Source organism: Alosa sapidissima, chromosome 11, assembly GCF_018492685.1.
Source record: "Alosa sapidissima isolate fAloSap1 chromosome 11, fAloSap1.pri, whole genome shotgun sequence".
In the NCBI taxonomy this organism is placed as follows: domain Eukaryota; kingdom Metazoa; phylum Chordata; class Actinopteri; order Clupeiformes; family Clupeidae; genus Alosa; species Alosa sapidissima.
The window spans coordinates 3436690-3455658 of NC_055967.1; the positions used below are offsets into that span (position 1 = coordinate 3436690).

The following is an 18969-nucleotide window of genomic DNA, read 5'->3' on the forward strand; positions in this document are numbered from 1 at the left end:
CAGAAGAACGTGTGGGCCAGTAGCCTACTTGCAAGCAGAGGACTTTTAATCAGACTATGTGCTCAGCAAAAAAACTACATTTCCCAATTCTTTCGTCATGGGTTAAATCATGGGACCGTCACGTCCTGTGGTCACATCGTAGCTTTCAGTGAGAAGTCTGTTTTGTATGCCTATCTTATTTAGATGTAGACATAGTTAGCCCATTGTGTCAAACAACACCATGGCTGTGGAGGGTATCTCCCCTGACTGGGAATTTGACCGTTTTGATGATGGTTCACAGAGTAAGTCTTTATTGTGAAGTGACACTTGGCTATGGTATGGCAGATGCCAAATATTAAATGCTAACTTGGGAGCTAACATGCCAGCTTGCATTGTAGGCTAGCTAGTGGTGGTTGGTATCGTTAAGTTGTCACAGGACAATTAACCTGCCAGTGAACAGGTGACAGGTTGATTTGACGGTAATTTTCCATTCCCTGCCATTCACTAAACGTTGGTTGCCGTCATCAGTTCGTGCAGCAGTCACGGTATTCAATACCAGTGAGCAGCAATTCTTCATTTTATAGCATTAACCTTTTGCGATGTTAACTGTTTATATTTCAGGGTAACGTTAATGGTTAAAATGACTCTTTTAAATACCATACTGCAAATTTTATGATGCGCCACGGACATCGCAGGCAGGTTGTCGAAACGACCGCTTGTACATAGTATCATATTTCTGATTCGGTTCAGGTTGTAAAGGCCAACATAGCATCGCAATGAGGCTAAGCCTACACCACAAAGTAATTAACGCCACCAAAAGTTCATACCACTGAAAATATAACACCTACGTGTTAAAATGGACTAATATGTCTCATCTCGTCTGTTTACAGAAATACACACCGAAGTGCAATTGAAGAACTATGGGAAGTTCCTGGAAGAATACACATCACAACTTAAGGGCATCGAGGAAGCCTTAGATGATACTATTGGTGATGTGTGGGACTTCACCTTAGACCCTATTGCACTACAGGTAAAACGCCTTAAATAATGACTCCTAATCAGGGTTGGGTCAGATTACTTTGAAATGTAATCCATTACTGACTACAAATTACATGGCAATTTTTGTAATCAGGTGGATTACCAAAAACATGTAACGTAATCTGATTACTTTAGGATTACTTTTAGATTACTTCAATAAATATGTTCAGTAAGTAAAAGACACCACCACAGAATTGGTGAAAGAATTCTCATTCTATTTTTCTTCTCCACTCTTCTCCAATCATGCACAACTCGGCTTAACCTTTATAAGGGCACACCTAGACAAATAATTTAGCTTTCGCTGGATTTTTTTTGACTGAGGGACATGGCCTGAGATTGGCATAAAAAAGGGAAGCATTAAATCCAAATGACACCATGTCCGTTTCAATTGTGGGGGTGAGAAAATTATTATTTTGGGATGTTTTCAACAAGGGGGGCCTGGTGACTTTCTCAAAGTAAACGGTAACACTAAAACAAGAGGCTACATTAAGATTAGGAGGAAAAGATCAGGCAGTGTGCCGAGAGACCTCCCCCAATAGTAGCCTATGTAAGTTAGTAAATAAGTATATCTTTTGATCCCGTGAGGGACATTTGGTCTCTGCATTTATCCCAGTCTGTGAATTAGTGAAGTCGAACCGGCAAGCCCAAAGGCCGAAGCCCTAACCAGTAGGCCATGGCTGCCCCAAAAGGCAGCATTTGAACATTAAACCACACAATGATCCAAAACATACTGTACAGCCAAACAAGGCAATAAATGGTTAACAGAGAACAATATCAGCATTTTAGAGCGGACCTCAATCCGTCAAAAAAGTAAGCACAAGGCCAAAGTGATGGCAAATAATCGTTCCTGCCTCAAAACCCAGATTGCCGCTAAAAAGGTGCAGTCTACAATCATTGTGGATACATGAAGAGGCTTGGTGGGTATGAATAATTTTGAACACGCAATTTTTCATAAAAATGTTAAAGATAAAAACACTTTTTAGATTCCATGTTTTTACCACATTGTCTTGCAACCTTTTGGCATGTGCAAGTGTCATTTTAGTAATAACAAACATATTGGTCAAGAGAAAAATCAATATTTGCCAGGGGTATGAATAATTTTGTTCTTAAAAAAGTCTTAAAGTCTAAAAAGTGAACATCCGAATGAACCGCTTGTCAAATTAAAAGATAGCTAGGCTATCATAAAAAAGTTGCATTGTTTGCATGATAAAATGTAATCAGGTAATCCCCAACAATGTAACTGTAATCTGATTACACAATTTTTTTTTATTGTAATCTGGGTTGATTATAGTTAGTCGATTTTTGTAATCTGATTACGTAATCCAGATTACATGTAATCCGTTACTACCCAACCATGCTCCTAATACTCAGATAGGAATTATTCATATTATTTGCCACTTGGTAATGTAAGGGTAATGTGTTATCTTCCATGAAATGTTTTTGCAATAAAAAAAAAACTGTTGCCTTTTCATAAATTGCCATTCAGCTAATTGTTTTTGTATTAACTGTTGTAAAACCAACAGTTGACATAAAAATTTGGTCTTTTGCATGATTTGCTTTTTTAATCTATTCTCGCCTACAGCTTGTACCACATGAACAGTCATCATTGTTGGAGTTGATTAAAACAGAAAATAAGGTATATCCTCCTTAAAGTATTTCTGTTGGTCAATTGTAACATCAAGGTTAATAATGGCACTATTGTGATCTCTTCCTTTTGTCAAGCCTGTTTTTTTTTCTTTTCTTAAGGTACTCAACAAAGTAATCACTGTGTATGCCGCCTTGTGCAGCGAAGTAAAGAAGCTAAAATATGAGGTATATAATTGCTTTCATAAACGACAAATTATCAATATAATAAATAATTGTGGCTTTCGACACCTGAATCATGATAAATTAACATCTCATTATTTCCTCTGTAGGCTGAGAATAAGTTTTATAATGGTCTACTCTACTATGGTGAAGGAGGTAATATTTTTTTTTCCACTGATGTGTTGTCATCTGTTACATTTTTACTGTTGATATTATTGTGTGTGTATTGTTGTGTGTACCATCACTACAGTTGAGTATGTGCTCTGACTGCCATACCAACGGGCCTGGCTCTTTAGCGTTGCGGTCAAGCTGCAGGTTTAGTGCCCCGGAGACCCGGGTTGATGACTGGGTTTGGGTCACTGCTCTCTCCCTTCGCTACATTGTGCAATAATGAATGCACATTTCATTGAAGAAACATTACAGAGTTTTGGTGTTAAACAAGTCCTTCAAACAGTCTTTGACCATATGCAACCAAATTATGCCAAAAGTACCACAGCATACCACAAAAAGAACATTGTGTGTAAAGAGAGAATGAGACCTTTTACTGAAATCTGGATGTAATTATGGATTAAATGTTTGCATGGCCATACCATACCAAATGTTTATGCATAAATGCATATTTCATGGTAATAGAAAAAATAAGAAAATATTAAAAGTTATTTTATCATGTGCAAAAGCTTTGGGCACTCTTACACTTCGAAAGACAAGAACATACAGTAGGCATTATTTGACTCTTTGGAACTTCTAAATCAGGTCAAGCATTGAAGCTGTTTGATGCTAATAAAGCACACTAAAATCTAACTAAGATATTATTGTCATGAGATCTGGAAGAAAACTTTAATATAAATGTGTGTGTCTGTTGGGCACCCTTCATATGATTAATTGACCTGCAGGAGAGTTGACCTGATAAAGGTGTGGTGGTGCACCCCTCCAGTGCAGTAGGCCTATTGCTCACACAAAACTGTGTCTGCAAGGGTCATCAGAGAGCAACTTTACCAATCCTAATCACCAGACCTAATCACAAAAATCAATGTGTGAAATATGCAAAGCAACATCTGTGTAAGCCAGGGTGCTTTACGAAATAAGTGAAATGTTGAAATTGTTAAATTGGTATTGTTTGGCCACAGTCACCAAAGATATATTTGGAATAAAAAGGAGCACCATAGAATGAAAATAACCTATTGATAGCCGTTAAGCATGCAGTTGAATCTATTCTGCTTTGAGATTTGATAACCTTCGATAACCTTCAGTAGCATAGTCACTCAAGTAACTGAAGTCTTTAAGATGGTTTCTGCAATAGGACAAGTGATCCCTAGCATACTTATAAATACACTTTGAACTACTTCAGGAAAAAGTAATGAAAAAGTAAAGTAAAGGGAAAAAATGCTACAAGGGCATTTTCGAATGCCCTGTAGTTCCCAATATAGTTTTAGACCAAAGCCCCATAATGCACAAGCATAATTGAAACGGGTGTAAATATTTAATATGAAGTGTAGACAAGACACCCTAAAAGTGTCTCAGAACTCCAAAGTGAGAAGAAGGGGAGAGTGGGTGAGAATACATGAATGAATACATATAGAATACAACATACTCTTAAAGATGACAGAGAATGGATGAACAGAGTATTTGATCTTGTTCTCTAATGTTAACACAGAGGGTATGCAAATGTGGTCTGGCAAAACATGTTCAGGTGCATAGATCTAGCGCCCCTCATGCTTATCTGGCACCCAAATGAATAATTAAGGAAGCTTTACGCTGTTCCATAGGCGACTTCAACTTGAATATCCAACTTCAAGTGGTAACGTAACAGTCTGTGTCACAGTCAGAGTGTCAGAGTGTGATCAGAGTTACCCGTTTTTAGTAGTCATTTCAAAGTCTAAGATTTTATTATGGAGAAGGAAAAACATTGTTTCCGGTTCATGGTGGCATTGTGACCATGCACTAAACTCCTTATACAGCAAAGCCAAGGTGGAAACAGTTTTCTTTCTATGTTATCATCTATTCACCAAAAAGCTGACACAGAGGAACAGGAATGCACACACACATGTAAACATACACGTATGCACATACACACCCGTGTGCATAGAGGTATACTCTATTTCATTCATATTGTTGGAGGCAACAGCCTGCTGTGATCATAATATGCAATGTTTGGCATGTTTGCAATGTTAGGGTGCATCACCCGCCTCATTTTTTGAAAAAAATTTGAAAATCAATCTGTCCCTGGAATAATTTTGTTCCATTAACCAAATAAAACTTCCATGAGAAATTTTATTGAATTCTATTGATGTTTAGGTGGCCCACAGAGCCTCTAAAGTTTCCAACTAAAGACGTCCATAAAGCTAGGCTGTAAATATCCATTTTTCTTAAATAACGCCAAAAATAATGGGTCTAGCCCTATAATGTCAATGGAAGTTGAATATAAATACTTTTCGCATAATTTGGTGTGAGTCGTGTGTCTCTATCTTTATTACTTCCTGAGATATGGCAGTAGTGTACATTTTCGGGGAAGATGCAATAAAAAATGCCTTTGCCAGGCATTTTCAATAAACAACATGAAAGTAAACTATCAATAAAAGCTTGCTGTCATGGGTTTTGCCAGTACCAAAATTTGAAGGTTGGAAAAAAATATATGTGGTCAGCTAATGCCTTATCGAATGAACCAAATGAGGCCTGGCGGTCATTTTTCATAGACTCCAGAAATAACAAGTCCTTCTTGTTCTTCACCAAGCGTTCAGCGTTCTCTGGCCACAGAGCAAAACTTGTCAGTTTTTCTCCATCTTCTGAAGTTTCTCCAGTGTAGATGGGCTGGTCCGTCGTTTCAGTGGGACAGCTCAGAGTGGCATTTTCATCCAAATCAATGCCATTCATGCCATTTGGGGGCAGCCGTGGCCTACTGGTTAGGGCTTTGGGCTTGTAACCGAAGGGTGCCCACATCCATGGCTGAAGTGCCCTTGAGCAAGGCACCTAACCCCTCAATGCTCCCCGAGTGCCGCTGTAGCAGAAAGCTCACTGCATCGGGAGTAGTGTGTGCTTCACCTCACTGTGTGCGGAGTGTGTTTCACTAATTCACGGATTGGGATAAATGCAGAGACCAAATTTCCCTCACGGGAGTATTTATACTTATACTTAAAAGTTTGATGATTTTTTCACAGGCTTTCCTTTCTGATATCAAAGGAATGTTGGCCTTTTTATAAAAGCTGGACACCTGGGACAGTGCGATATTTGCTGATTCCCACTTTGTCCTGTTTTCTGATGAACCATCCGAAAGATACCACACAAAGCAACTGAGAACTTGGCGACAGTTTGGAAGACGGGATCCCATGATAATCGAGTCATCCTGAACAAGGCCACTGCCCAAACCAAATATCCAAGACAATTGTCTTATTATATAGACAGAGTAGATTTTGAAGACTGTGGATTGGCATTACTAATAGCCTGACGAGCCAGTTGGCAGTGCTCAGTCCAAGGGGTGGGATAATCGGTTGTCTTTCAAATTCCCTCTGCACACAATAGGACAGTGACAGACAGCGCTACGAGTCCCATGCGTTTTCCCACCAGTGGAGCTAGTTGGCTAGTTCAAACTTTTGCCAACTTAAAAAAAAGCTTAACGTGTCACGCTGTTCGTCAACAGCAACATCCATCTTCTTTGTTTTCAAGTAGCAGGGAATTCAAGCCAAACCGTTGCAACTCTGCCATCAATCATTATGTTAAGCCCGCCTAACGTCTTTATACAAGTCTTTGATTGGCCTGATAGAAGTTTAATTTTCCAGCTCACAAGCCAACGGAGAGTTGCTAGACTAGCCCTGGCAGCAAATGTAATTCGCTGCCGCTAGGGTGCGTCTAGATTTCTAGGCTACATTACTAATACACTCTCCACTAGAAGCCATGTTGCAAGAAAGTTCATGTAATCCTGTGTGATACAACTACTACTCTACACTAAACAAAATAGTCCCACGCATGTAGACTATATCTGATTTGGAATTATGAGATTTTTATAACACCAAAGCAACAACAGTTAAATTAAATGATTAATGACAATTGTTACAATACACATTAATGTGTTTTTCATCAAATAACATATTCAAAATAGCAAAAAAAAAAAGGTTTTCTAAGAAAAATCACCAAAATATGTATGACAACATAAAGAAACCCAATGTTTATCCAATGAGCTGTGTGCTTTATGCCCTTAATACAGTTATTATTCAAATAACTACTGGCTAAAAAAATGATAATAGTCAAATAATGTGAAATATACCCCCATAGTCCCCCATATTGCGAGGTGATTTCCTGAATTTGGCAACGATTTTGACCATTCATAAAGGTTGATGGTGGGCCACATAAATATTATCCAATTTACTTCAAAATTTACCAGGAATGTTTTTTCGCTTATTGGAACATAATAAGCATAGGGACAGATTAATTTGCATATGTCAAGGCGGATGATTCACCCTAGCGGACGTGTAGTTCACAAGTTGTTCTTGATGTATTACAGCATCAGATACCAGTGTGGTGGAGGGAGAATCACAGATCCAGATGGGCAGATTCATTTCTTTTTTACAAGTGAGTATTGTAGCAACTGGGTTCATAATGTGATCTACATTTACATAATTCTGAAGGCACGAATGTATTACTGTTATTTTATTTTTTTGGTGATTTGTTCCAGAATTCCAGATTTTTTTTGCTGATATGTTTTAGCCTGAGGAAAATGGAGTCGATATTATTTTTCATTAGGTAATGTTTGGACAGTTTGAAAAATCTTTCTTTTCTGTGTCCAATTCAGGAGCTGTCATGTTTTGTGTCTCGCTGTTTCGAGGTTGTGGTCAACATGGTTCATCAGTTAGCAGCTCTTTACAACAGTAATAAGTAAGTGTGTTTGCATTTGGTTGTTTTAACTGTTGAAACCAGTGTTTTTTAAGCACACATTTAATTTTTGTGTTTTTTGTAGGGCTGCCACAAAAATTATTGAGTCTACTGGTGTTCACTTTCAGGTACTTGTGATATGTTTCTTCTATTTATGTCCTCTAGATTTCAAATAGTGGATGTAACAAAATGAGTTTAATGTATTGGCATATTTAGTTTGTGTTACTGTACACATGCTTTTTCATGTAAAATCCACAATTTCATGTCTGCAGACAGTATATGAGCACCTGGGTGAGTTGCTTGTGATTCTCATTACTTTGGATGAGATCATGGAGAATCACACAACCTTGAAAGACCACTGGAAGATGTACAAGAGGTGAGTACTGCTATATTTGCAGTTTAGCTCTGTGGAGTAGCACAGCAGGTCTACGGTAATGTTATAGTGATATTTGGTAGAAGAACAAAATAATATTATAAATGCTGAAAATCGAACAAAAAACAAACAAAACAAAAAAACATGACAGAGCAAAATTATTCTCAACGTCCCCATTACAAGACAATCCAATGGTACAAAAGATCAAAATGGCTGCCAGGTGAGTCTGTCAGTTCATTCTTTGTATTTTAACCTTTTCAGGTTACTGAAATCAGTGCATCACAACCCATCCAAGTTTGCCATCTCAGAAGAGAAGCTAAAGCCATTTGAGAAACTGCTTCTGAAGCTAGAAGGACAGTTGCTGGATGGCATGATATTTCAGGTGGGTTTGCCATTGCCCTTACAAACCCAGTATACTGGATCTGTAGAAGTACTGCAGTATACTGGATACAGGGCCTTAATGTTACCCTATGGTTTTCCAAATAGGCTTGTGTGGACCAGAGGTTTGATGATCCAGGGGAAGGTGTGTCTGTCTCTAAAAACACTTTGTTTGCTGAGGAGTTTGGTCATAACATCCGCACAATTTTTGCCAATGTTGAGTCAAAGCTTGGTAAGTGTACACTCGAGAAATACCCCCACAAATATATTTTGGTCCAGAAAATAACTGTTAAACACCATTTTTGCACTTGGCATTCTATAACCCAAGTGTTTTGTAAAATAACGAACAGCCATGCAGTTTGAGAATTCATTTGAATGACTCTTTCTGATTTTTTTTTTATATTTATTTTCTTTTGTGGCTTGGATTGAACTATTCAGGGGAGCCTTCAGAGATTGACCAGCGGGACAAGTATGCTGGAGTCTCCGGCCTGTTTGTTCTGCATTTTCACATTTTCAGGACTGTGGACAAGAAGCTGTACAAATCTCTGCTGGATGTTTGCAAAAAAGTTTGTAGTGTGTTTATTTTTGTGGAATTTTACTTCAATATTTGTGTGTGTTTTCTTCTACATGTACAGTATTAGTATTTATTTTTTCTGCACATCCTTTCTGCAGGTCCCTGCAGTGACTCTGACAGCCAACATCATCTGGTTCCCTGATGCGTTTCTCATCAATAAGGTTCCTCCTGCAGCCAAACTGATGGACAAGAAGAGTTTACAGAGCATCCGCGCACATAGAGACACTTTTTTACAGCAGAAAGCACAGTCCCTCACCAAGTAAGTGAAAGCCCTTCCTGCAGAAGATGTTTGTAGTTGATCATTGTCTTTTTGTTTCCATTTCCATTAACTATTCCAGCCTTGGAAATAGGTAGAAGTATTTTAGTTATGTAGAAAAGGAAATGTGTCTTAAAGGACAAAAACCCAGTATAATGGTCAGAATACTTATAAATAAGACATTCTTACCTTCTAACGTTACAGCAGCTGAGCCATGCCGCTCCATATGGCTTGCCTGCTGCTGTTGTTTTTGTTGCCAAAAGTTACTGCTTCAGTAAAGTTTGTGTAACTGGGTTGTTGGGGTTACCCCCCATTTTACAGGTATTCTTTTATAATACTAACAATTATAAGCATTTCAGGTGCACGTATACCTTTGGGGGGTAACTATTGCTAACAAGAAAATACATGATTTTAAGCACTTCCCTCCATTTTTAGCAATAATTGTATAATTCAGTCAGAATGACTCCCCCTACAGGGAAAAAAGTTGACTTTTATGCTAATGAAGCTATTTGCAATGAATAACTGGTAACATGCATCTGATCACTCTGCACAATAATCTAGAAACAATGGGAATCACCACCACATAAACTGAAGCTACAAAGTTTGCAAAATACAAAATGTGTGTCACTGCCAAATCTTTTCCCCACAACTGCACTCCAAAAGACTTAAAGATATAGTGTTTATATAAGGTACTTATATAATGGTGAAATAACAAAAACAAACCAGCAACTCTTCAAAAATGTGTAAAAAAACTTGGACAGATTAAATGGACAGATTCCAGTGGCATTTTCTACACCATATTTTGTTCCTTACACAGGGACGTCCAGTCTTATTATGTCTTTGTGACATCCTGGATGATGAAGATGGAGTCCATCTTATCTAAAGAGCAACGGCCTGAGAAACTGGCAGAGGATCTGAGCAGCAGGTGCAACGTGTTTGTGCAGGTGAGTAGAGTGCTGTTGCCATTTCTGCTGTTATCTGGTGTGGTTGTGAATACATTATTAGTCATATGTTTAGGTTGTACTTTTGGAGTGAAAATGAGTTGACTTTATGGTTTTAATCCAGTGGCACAAATGCCCAATGTCAGAAACATTTACGTAGTATTTCATCCCAGTTACCCTCATTAACCCCCCCCCCCCCCCCCCTTCTAGGGTATCCTTTATGCCTACAGCCTGAGCACCATCATCAAAACCACCATGAACATGTACATGTCCATGCAGAGGCCCATGACCAAGACCTCGGTGAAAGCCTTATGTCGGCTGGTGGAGCTGTTGAAAGTAAGCCATGTTTACTGATATCTTATTTAGTAAATAAAAAAGTGGGTAAGGAAGTAAATTGTCAAATAAGTCTGCATGTCGGAGTATTTGATGACTGGTGTTTTTTTTCTTCAGGCGGTAGAACACACGTTTCACCGGCGCTCCATGGTTGTGGCTGATTCTGTGTCTCACATCACCCAGCAGTTGCAGTCACAGGCCCTCACAGCCATTGCCACTGCCAAGGTGAGCATCAACTGCACCTGAGATCATCTGAGAAAAGATATTCTTCATCCAAACATTTGCAATGTGGAAGAATGCTTGGTTGTTAGAACTGCAAACCTAAAATCACTCACTTTTTAAAGCTCAATAGTCGTTTCCTGCTAATGAGCAGATGTGCTTTGATCTCATTATGTCTGGCCAAATAGTGTTCACATGTTGTCTTCAATCCCATGGCAGAAAAGAGTAATATCAGACAAGAAGTACAGTGAGCAGCGGCTGGACGTTCTCTCTGCTTTGGTATTGGCTGAGAACACTCTGAATGGGCCAAGCACCAAGGAGCGTAGACTGGTGGTGTCACTGGCACTCAGTGTGGGAACGCAGATGGTAAGGCATTGCTCCTGTGAGGACCGTGGGGAAGCACGTGGGGCTCCATCTTGGCCATCGAAAACGCATGGTCACTGGCGAATAGCTTAAATACATTTAGGGGTGTGTCCAGTCCACATTGGGGGTGGTTTTGTTATCAAACGTCGGGCGCCTGGTGCAAAAAGGTTGGTCTTATGTTTCTTAATCAGTCATGGGTGTGTTTTGGGTGTAACATCCTTTAAACCAATGAAAATGACATCGGTCATTCCCTTTAACAGCAAGCAGCGCAACTTCAAAAAGCGCATTGGTATTTTGATAGTCAGCGGCACATTTGAATGAATCTGCTTGCACGTGACACCATACAGAACAGGTATTCCACTAAACGATGCTTTACTAAAACCTAGCAGAGTATAGCCTACACACATCTGCACTCGTCTATTATTTTAACTCATAAGCAAAGTGAAACTAACTTCATTGTGGTGTCCTAGTCAACAACAAAAGTTATACACAGTTAATTACTTTCACTATTGACTGACCATGGGTTACCATCGAAAAAAGCAACGCTTACCCCAATAATGTTTATGACTGAATAAAAAACCAAAGGACATTTATCCTGCAGAGGAGTTGCTGCTTCCATCTCGTGACAGTGGGTCTTCTTCAGCTGTGCTTCATATGCGCCTTTCGCTATAGACTAGGGTTTTCTTGGTCAGTGGCATAATGCTTTTTAGATGGTGTAAAATAGCGATTTTTAGATCACACGCCAGACCAGACCTTAGGTTGTTAATTGTCATACCCCTGGGCACATTGTGTAATAAAAGAGAAGGGCATGGCGAAAAATTTGAGTGTAAGATAGGAATAAACTTTGCGTTGTGATAGAATAAAACTAAAGAGTTTTAGATTGCCAAAATAGGGCCCATAGGGTTTAAACAGCAATGTGATTTGTAAAGGTGTGATGAAATCACAACCTTACATGAACCTTGAATTTCCCCTGGGGATCAATAAAGTATCTATCTATCTAAATAGTTTTCTACACATTATTTGTTTTTTTGTTTTAGGCCTTGTATGGCATCCGGTTACATTTCTCTGGTCAAAAGTAAACAAATCATAAATCCCTAGGAAACACCTAAAACAAAGAACCACCAAGCATAGAATGCACATAAATACTGTGCAATACTATTATCTGGTTAGTCTACATACACACATACACATATCACACCTCCTATCAGTCCATGCTTATTCTTTAGCTTGGACTACAACCATTTCTCTCTGCAAGGTCCCTAAACAGCAAGTTTATGGGTTCAATACCTAGGAAATGCTATACTGATCATGTCTGTCCTGATTGTACTGTTGCTCACTTTGTATAACAGCTGCTTCCCATGACTAGATGTAAATATACTGTCTCCTTGTTTAATACTATTCTATTACAGAAAACCTTCAGAGATGAAGAGCTTCTACCCTTACAGTTGGTTCTTAAGAAGCTGGACCTGATCAGTGAACTAAGAGAAAGGTAGAAGGCAGTAAAAGTCACTTCCACAGTGAAGTCAGACACTGTTTGACTGTGATAAATTCATTACCATTTTAAATAATTAATGGTAGATAACAAATATTCAGATACAACATTGCAGACTAAGAGCTCTCTTTCTCCCAGGGTGAAGGTGCAGTGTGATTGCAGTTTTCTGTACTGGCACCGTGCCGTTTTCCCCATCTACTTGGACGATGTGTATGACCATGCTGTGGACGCTGCACGGATACATGTAAGGCTATTTAAAGCATTGTTTAGTTGTTCCACTCGGTTTCTGTAATGTTTTTGGTCATTTGTCTATCTCTTTGACTTTTTAGTACATGTTCAGCGCCCTCAGAGACAGTGTGCCAACAATGATGCATTCCAAGCACATGGATTCGTGTGATCAGCTGCTGGAAAGCTATGACACTGAAATCATGGACGTTTTCAAGGAGGTTAGAGACAAGAAAGAAATAGCAAAAGGCAACCTGCAATGTTCTGGAGGACAATCAGGATTTCAGGGTTTACATTTGATTTCTCTTCCTTCTTTCCTCCTCTTCCATCCTCTCCTGTCTTTTCCAGCATTTGTTGGACAAGCTTTGCAAGGAAATTGAAAAGGACTTGCGCCTCTCTGTGCATACACACCTCAAACTAGATGACCGAAACCCATTCAAAGTGGGCCTGAAAGACCTGGCCCACTTTTTCACCCTGAAACCCATCCGGTTCTTCAATCGTTTCATTGATATCAAAGGTAGGGACATTTTGGGACACAACATAACTCATAAGTTAGTTGTTCATTCAGCAATGACTTCTGTGTTTTTTCTAGAAAATGCATGAAGTAAGCAAGGACAGCAGTATCGGTTCTCTTTAAAACTTTTAATCGCCAACACTTTCTAGAAAGGGAATCTGTTGGGCCATCTTTTTTTGGTGGAGCACAAATTCATGAGTTTGTTCAGACTCAGGAGGTTGCTTGATATGGTTGTAAATGGCTTGTCTTTACAGCATATGTAACTCATTACTTGGACAAAACCTTCTACAATCTTACTACTGTGGCTCTGCATGACTGGGCCACATACAGTGAGATGAGGAACCTTGCTACTCAGCGCTATGGACTGATGATGACTGAGGCCCATCTCCCCAGCCAAACACTAGAACAGGTCAGCCAGCGAGAGACTCATGAATCATGACTCATGGTTGCATTCTACTATCAAGTTCTAATCTTGGTACTGTTACCTTCTAATAGGGACTGGATGTCTTAGAAATTATGAGAAATATCCACGTATTTGTGTCACGCTACAACTACAATCTCAACAACCAGGTCAGTACAAGCATTTCATCACATTCTGTTGCTGATTTAGGGCACTTTTGAATGTTTTTAACTAATAATAAACATAGCAGCTTACAATGTTTTTATTTTTATTTTCATACAGATCTTCATTGAGAAGACAAGCAACAATAAGCATCTGAACACAATCAACATCCGACACATTGCTAACTCTATCCGTACCCATGGAACTGGAATCATGAACACCACAGTAACTTGTTTTATTAAATAGACATGGGAGCATAGCCATAATGATAACATTACATAGTTCAGATAGTCCAATGTCATCATTTACTAGTTCACATTCAGCAAATGTGTTCTACTTATTGGCCTGAGTAGGTTCAAACATTACCCTGCTAAAGCAAGCTTTTGATCTCTAGGTTAACTTCACATACCAGTTTCTTCGGAAGAAGTTCTACATTTTCAGTCAATTCATGTATGATGAGCATATCAAGTCCAGACTCATCAAGGACATTCGCTTCTTCAGGGAGACCAAAGATGAGTCAGATCAGAAGGCAAGTTCCTGTTTCAAGTATATTTTGTGTTTTTTTTTTTCTTTCTTGTATGATATTATGGTCTGTTGATATAGTTGTTTTTAGTCACATGATTGATTCTCGGTTGATCTTTCTGTTTCTTTTTATTTTGGGTGTTCTATAGTATCCCTTTGAGAGAGCAGAGAAATTCAACCGAGGCATCAGAAAGCTGGGCATCACACCAGATGGCCAGAGCTACCTGGATCAGTTCAGACAGCTGATTAGCCAGATAGGTGAGTGAACTGCAGAACACTATTAAAGCAACACCAAAGAGTTTTTTATACCTTAAAATAATGTTTCCAAAATCGTTTCAGTGGTTCATCAACTGGTAACAGGGTGAACGGCACTTCTGCATTCGCTTCGCAGCCCTCTATCGGCTATAACCGCACTATGTAAGTTTGCCAGATCGCGTAGCGGATCTGTAGTTCGATGGAATGAGACATAAGAAACTACAAATTTGACTTGCATCTGATGTCGCAATACATCGTACTTTTATAAGTCATGCAACATATTCTACCTTGTCTGTGGACATCATTATTTGCAAAGCCGTTGCAGGATAAACAAATAGCGTGCGTGCGACAGAGGGAAAGTTCTTTGGTGTTGCTTTAAGCTGACACACATAATCAGATCATAACATATTGTAATGGCTCAGCATTACTCCCTTCCTATATTGAAACTACATATTTTTAGACGCTCTTTGTAGTTTTACCTTAAAGGAGAACTTGGCAACTATTTCAACGTAATAAACCCGTTTAGAAATCATTTGGATGGTTAAATGACCTGTTCCGGTGAAAATGGTGACTTTCCCCGCTGCGCCTAGTGTGCCCAGGCGGAAAACCAACCTTGCAACATTGAGACTACCGTCCCGGAAAGAGAAGTGAGAAACAAGAAACTCGTTTTAAATCGAGTTTCTTACCTTGTAACATCCACTTACTTCTGCCAAACTTATGCTAACCGTTTGCTAGCTTGTAAACAAATCCATGTGCTTTTACCTTTTCCCACAATGAAATAGCATAATGTACAACTTCTCCAGCAGAGGGGGAAATCCTGCCAAGTTTCCCTTTAAAATAGATTTTGCTGTTATATGGATATGATAAGAGACTGTATGTTCCTTCTAGCTGGCCAGGTTATTACAGCACAATGTGGCCAAATATATTGCCTTATTATAAAACTCTACATTGTCTCTTTAAATGGCTCTGTGACTTACAGGCAATGCGATGGGCTATGTGCGGATGATTCGCTCTGGGGGCCTACATTGCTGCAGCAGTGCTATCAGGTAAAAATAAATTCAAATGAATTTCAGAGATGAGTGTGAAAGGGTCAGTCTTATTTTGATTTTTTTTTTCTAAAAACAAAATCTCTAAAAATGTCTTTATGTTGGTCTAAAGTGTATACTCTGTAGAAGGTGTCCTATCAGGTAAATTGTAAGTAAAGGGAAGGCCTTGTTGATCAATTGATTTTAAAAAAAGGGTTGTTTATAATATCTTCTCACCAACATGTTTCTTACCGTCTTCAAGAAAGTGTTTCCCCATTCGCTTACAACATTTAAATGTACACATACATTATGTTGACTAGGCTAAGTTTGGGCATTTTTGGACTTTTTAAAAGATTTGTTCCAGACCTTGAGGATATAGTAAACTTTGAGGAACTGGTTAAAGAGGAAGGCCTGTCAGAGGAGACTCAAAAAGCTGCCAGGTAATTCTCATTGAGTAGTTGCCCAAAGACATGGGTGTGTCCATCTAAATGTTTCTGAAGTGGCATTCAACGCATCCTGTGCCTTCCAGTGTTCTAGACTCCGTCCTTGGTGATTTGACCAGTAACTCTGCAGAGGGCACTGAATACTTCAAGATGCTGGTAGGAGTGTTTTCTCCAGAATTTCGCAGTGTGAAGAACATGCACCTCAGGAACTTCTACATGATTGTCCCACCTCTGGTTAGTCTTGCACTTCTTATCCTGTTGATTGATATAGACAAGAACTCGGACTCTGTTTGAATCTACCATACTCTATTTTTCAGACTGTAAATTTTGTTGAGCACTCAATTGGTTGCAAAGAGAAGTTGAACAAGAAAAACAAGGGTGGGGCAGCCTTCACAGATGATGGCTTTGCCATGGGTAAGTAAACTGTTTGTGTCCAGGTTGTGTGTGACCTGAATAGTAATTATTTTCTATTCAGCATGCATTTCAGTGGTCCTACATTTCAGTGGTTGATATGCCATGTATGTTTGTGAACGCCATAGGAGTGGCCTACATCTTGAAGCTCTTGGACCAGTACCAGGAGTTTGACTCCCTCCACTGGTTCCAGGCAGTGCGGGATAAGTATTTGAAGGAGATGAATGCTGTGGTCAAGGAGCAAAATGTCCAGGCCACCAGCCAGGATGAGAAGCTCATGCAGACTATGAATCTCACCCAGAAGAGGCTGGATATCTACCTGCAGGTAGGAATCTGACATACATGAAAAGAGAATAATGCTGTGGCACAACTGGTAGTACAACATGCAAGGGTATAAGTATGGCTTCAATACCCAGGGAGCACTTATGCTGAGTAGTACAACATGCAAGGGTGTGGCTTCAATACCCAGGGAGCACCTATGCTGAGGAAAGGGTGAAGGACCAGTGGGGCAAGACTGTCCACCCCCATTGTGTTTTCAGTCAATACAGTAGTTACAGTATAGTATATATACTCTTTTGATCCCCCAATCCGTGAATTATAGAAACACACTCAGCACACAGTGAGGTGAAGCACACACTAATCTTGACACAGTGAGGTGTTAGGTGCCTTGCTCAAGGGCACTTTAGCCTTTCCTACTGGTCGGGGTTCGAACCGGCAACCCTCCGGTTACAAGTCCGAAACGCTAACCAGTAGGCCACGGCACATCTGTTACATTATATGAAATTAAGAAAATTGCTTTTTTTGTGGCTTCTGGCTTGATGCTGTGTTTGTACTAGTAATGACAGACTCTTCAAAATTGGGCTCAGTGAAACTTAAATAAAAACTATTGATGGACTGGACTACAAACCCTTCTCTTTGCCTACAGGAGTTTGAGCTACTCTATTTCTCCTTGAGTAGTGCACGGATTTTCTTCAGGGCTGACAAGACGGCAGCTGAAGAGACACAAGAAAAAAAGGACAGAGGTGAGTGAGGTGTTCTACAGCAAGGCGTGTTCATTTTACCTCACGTCAGCAAGGCATGTTTTCATTTTACCTTGTGTCAATTAATGTTACTGGTATAAGATTTTTGAGGCTGTATGTGTAAAGAATAGTCAAAAAAGAATTTGCAGTGAAATTGTTCAGTATAATACACTGATTTGAGTAAATGACTGAATAAATTGATTGTTTCCTTGTAGAAGTCACTAAAAGCAGCGCTACATCTACTGAGGGTACATCTTCTGAGTCAAGCACAAAATGATTGCAACTCTGCCCAATACTGCCTAAGAACTGTGAATGGACTCTACTATGAGTGTGAAGACCAATACACACCGGTAGTTTGGGTCAAAATTGCCTGAGCAGAGATAGTTTCTGAGGAAGACTTACTTAACAGGAAAATCTGAGTTGATATGGGTAGAAAAAACAAATTAACTTTGCAAGTGTTCCTGAGCTCTCAGTTGGATCAGAGAGATGAAGATTTTGACTAATAGACTATTTTGACTATAGATATTAATGTACATTTTTTCTTGATCATTCTGTCTGTATGCAGTGCTTCTGCTCATTTGTTGTAATTTGGTAAGTTCTACTAAAAAGATGATTAGCTGGTACCACTGACGCTTTGTTTGTTTGTCCTTTTGATAGCCCCATATCCAAACGGATATACATGTACATGTCTGGGGAACTCCTGCTTTGACATAATAGTCAAATAATACTTTCTACTTCAGATATCAAGATTAAATATACCAAGATTGAAGCACTGTTGGGAGTTGCTCAAACAAATGATTTAAAACCTTTTCCATCACAAAATGTGTTAGACTTGAGTAATCAGTTATTTGAACTTATGCATTTTAATATGTATCTATAATAACAGGATACACAGGAGCTATTGCAGCAAATAATCAGGTTACTTTTACATACTTTTTTTGTTTGTTTGTTGTTGTTTAACACATCAGTTAGATCATTCAGAAACTACATTGGCTGTCTGTGTAAAATGTCTCTTGTTCTCTCTATGGATGCCTTATGTACCTTTATTCTTCAGCATCACTTGGTCTTGGAAGATTAAATAAATTATTTTATTCACGGCCATACTAGTGGATCAGAAAAAAAAAAAAAAAGGAGACCGTATGAATGAATAGTTAATGACATTTGCGTAACATAGCTACCAAGTACCCTGCTGGCTCAAACTGTTTTGGGTAGTTTGTTCCATAACATTCCGAAGTATTTCTTTCTTGCCTTTTGTAATGTTTGAAAATATTTATATGCCTATTTGTCCAAATAACATGAGTAAAGAATCAATGAAAAAGAATGGGATTGTTTTTGCATATCTGTGAATCCTCTTTTACCAGCTTGGTAAACACATGTT

General features: G+C 39.1%; 1 protein-coding gene across 1 annotated transcript; it reads left to right on the forward strand.

The window, feature by feature from the left end:
* Positions 1 to 114: 114 nt before the first annotated feature.
* washc4 (WASH complex subunit 4) lies at positions 115 to 18912 on the forward strand. The gene is made up of 33 exons (XM_042108732.1): positions 115 to 281; positions 870 to 1009; positions 2600 to 2653; positions 2764 to 2829; positions 2934 to 2979; positions 7319 to 7386; positions 7607 to 7689; positions 7772 to 7814; positions 7959 to 8062; positions 8321 to 8441; positions 8546 to 8669; positions 8876 to 9003; positions 9110 to 9270; positions 10085 to 10211; positions 10419 to 10544; positions 10659 to 10766; positions 10980 to 11126; positions 12533 to 12612; positions 12754 to 12859; positions 12945 to 13061; positions 13189 to 13357; positions 13609 to 13763; positions 13850 to 13924; positions 14037 to 14141; positions 14311 to 14445; positions 14588 to 14696; positions 15673 to 15739; positions 16072 to 16158; positions 16248 to 16395; positions 16479 to 16575; positions 16701 to 16897; positions 17498 to 17594; positions 17807 to 18912. The coding sequence occupies exons 1-33, from the start codon at positions 221 to 223 to the stop codon at positions 17866 to 17868; spliced, it is 3513 nt and encodes a 1170-aa protein (XP_041964666.1). The 5' UTR covers positions 115 to 220; the 3' UTR covers positions 17869 to 18912.
* The last annotated feature ends 57 nt before the right edge of the window (positions 18913 to 18969 follow it).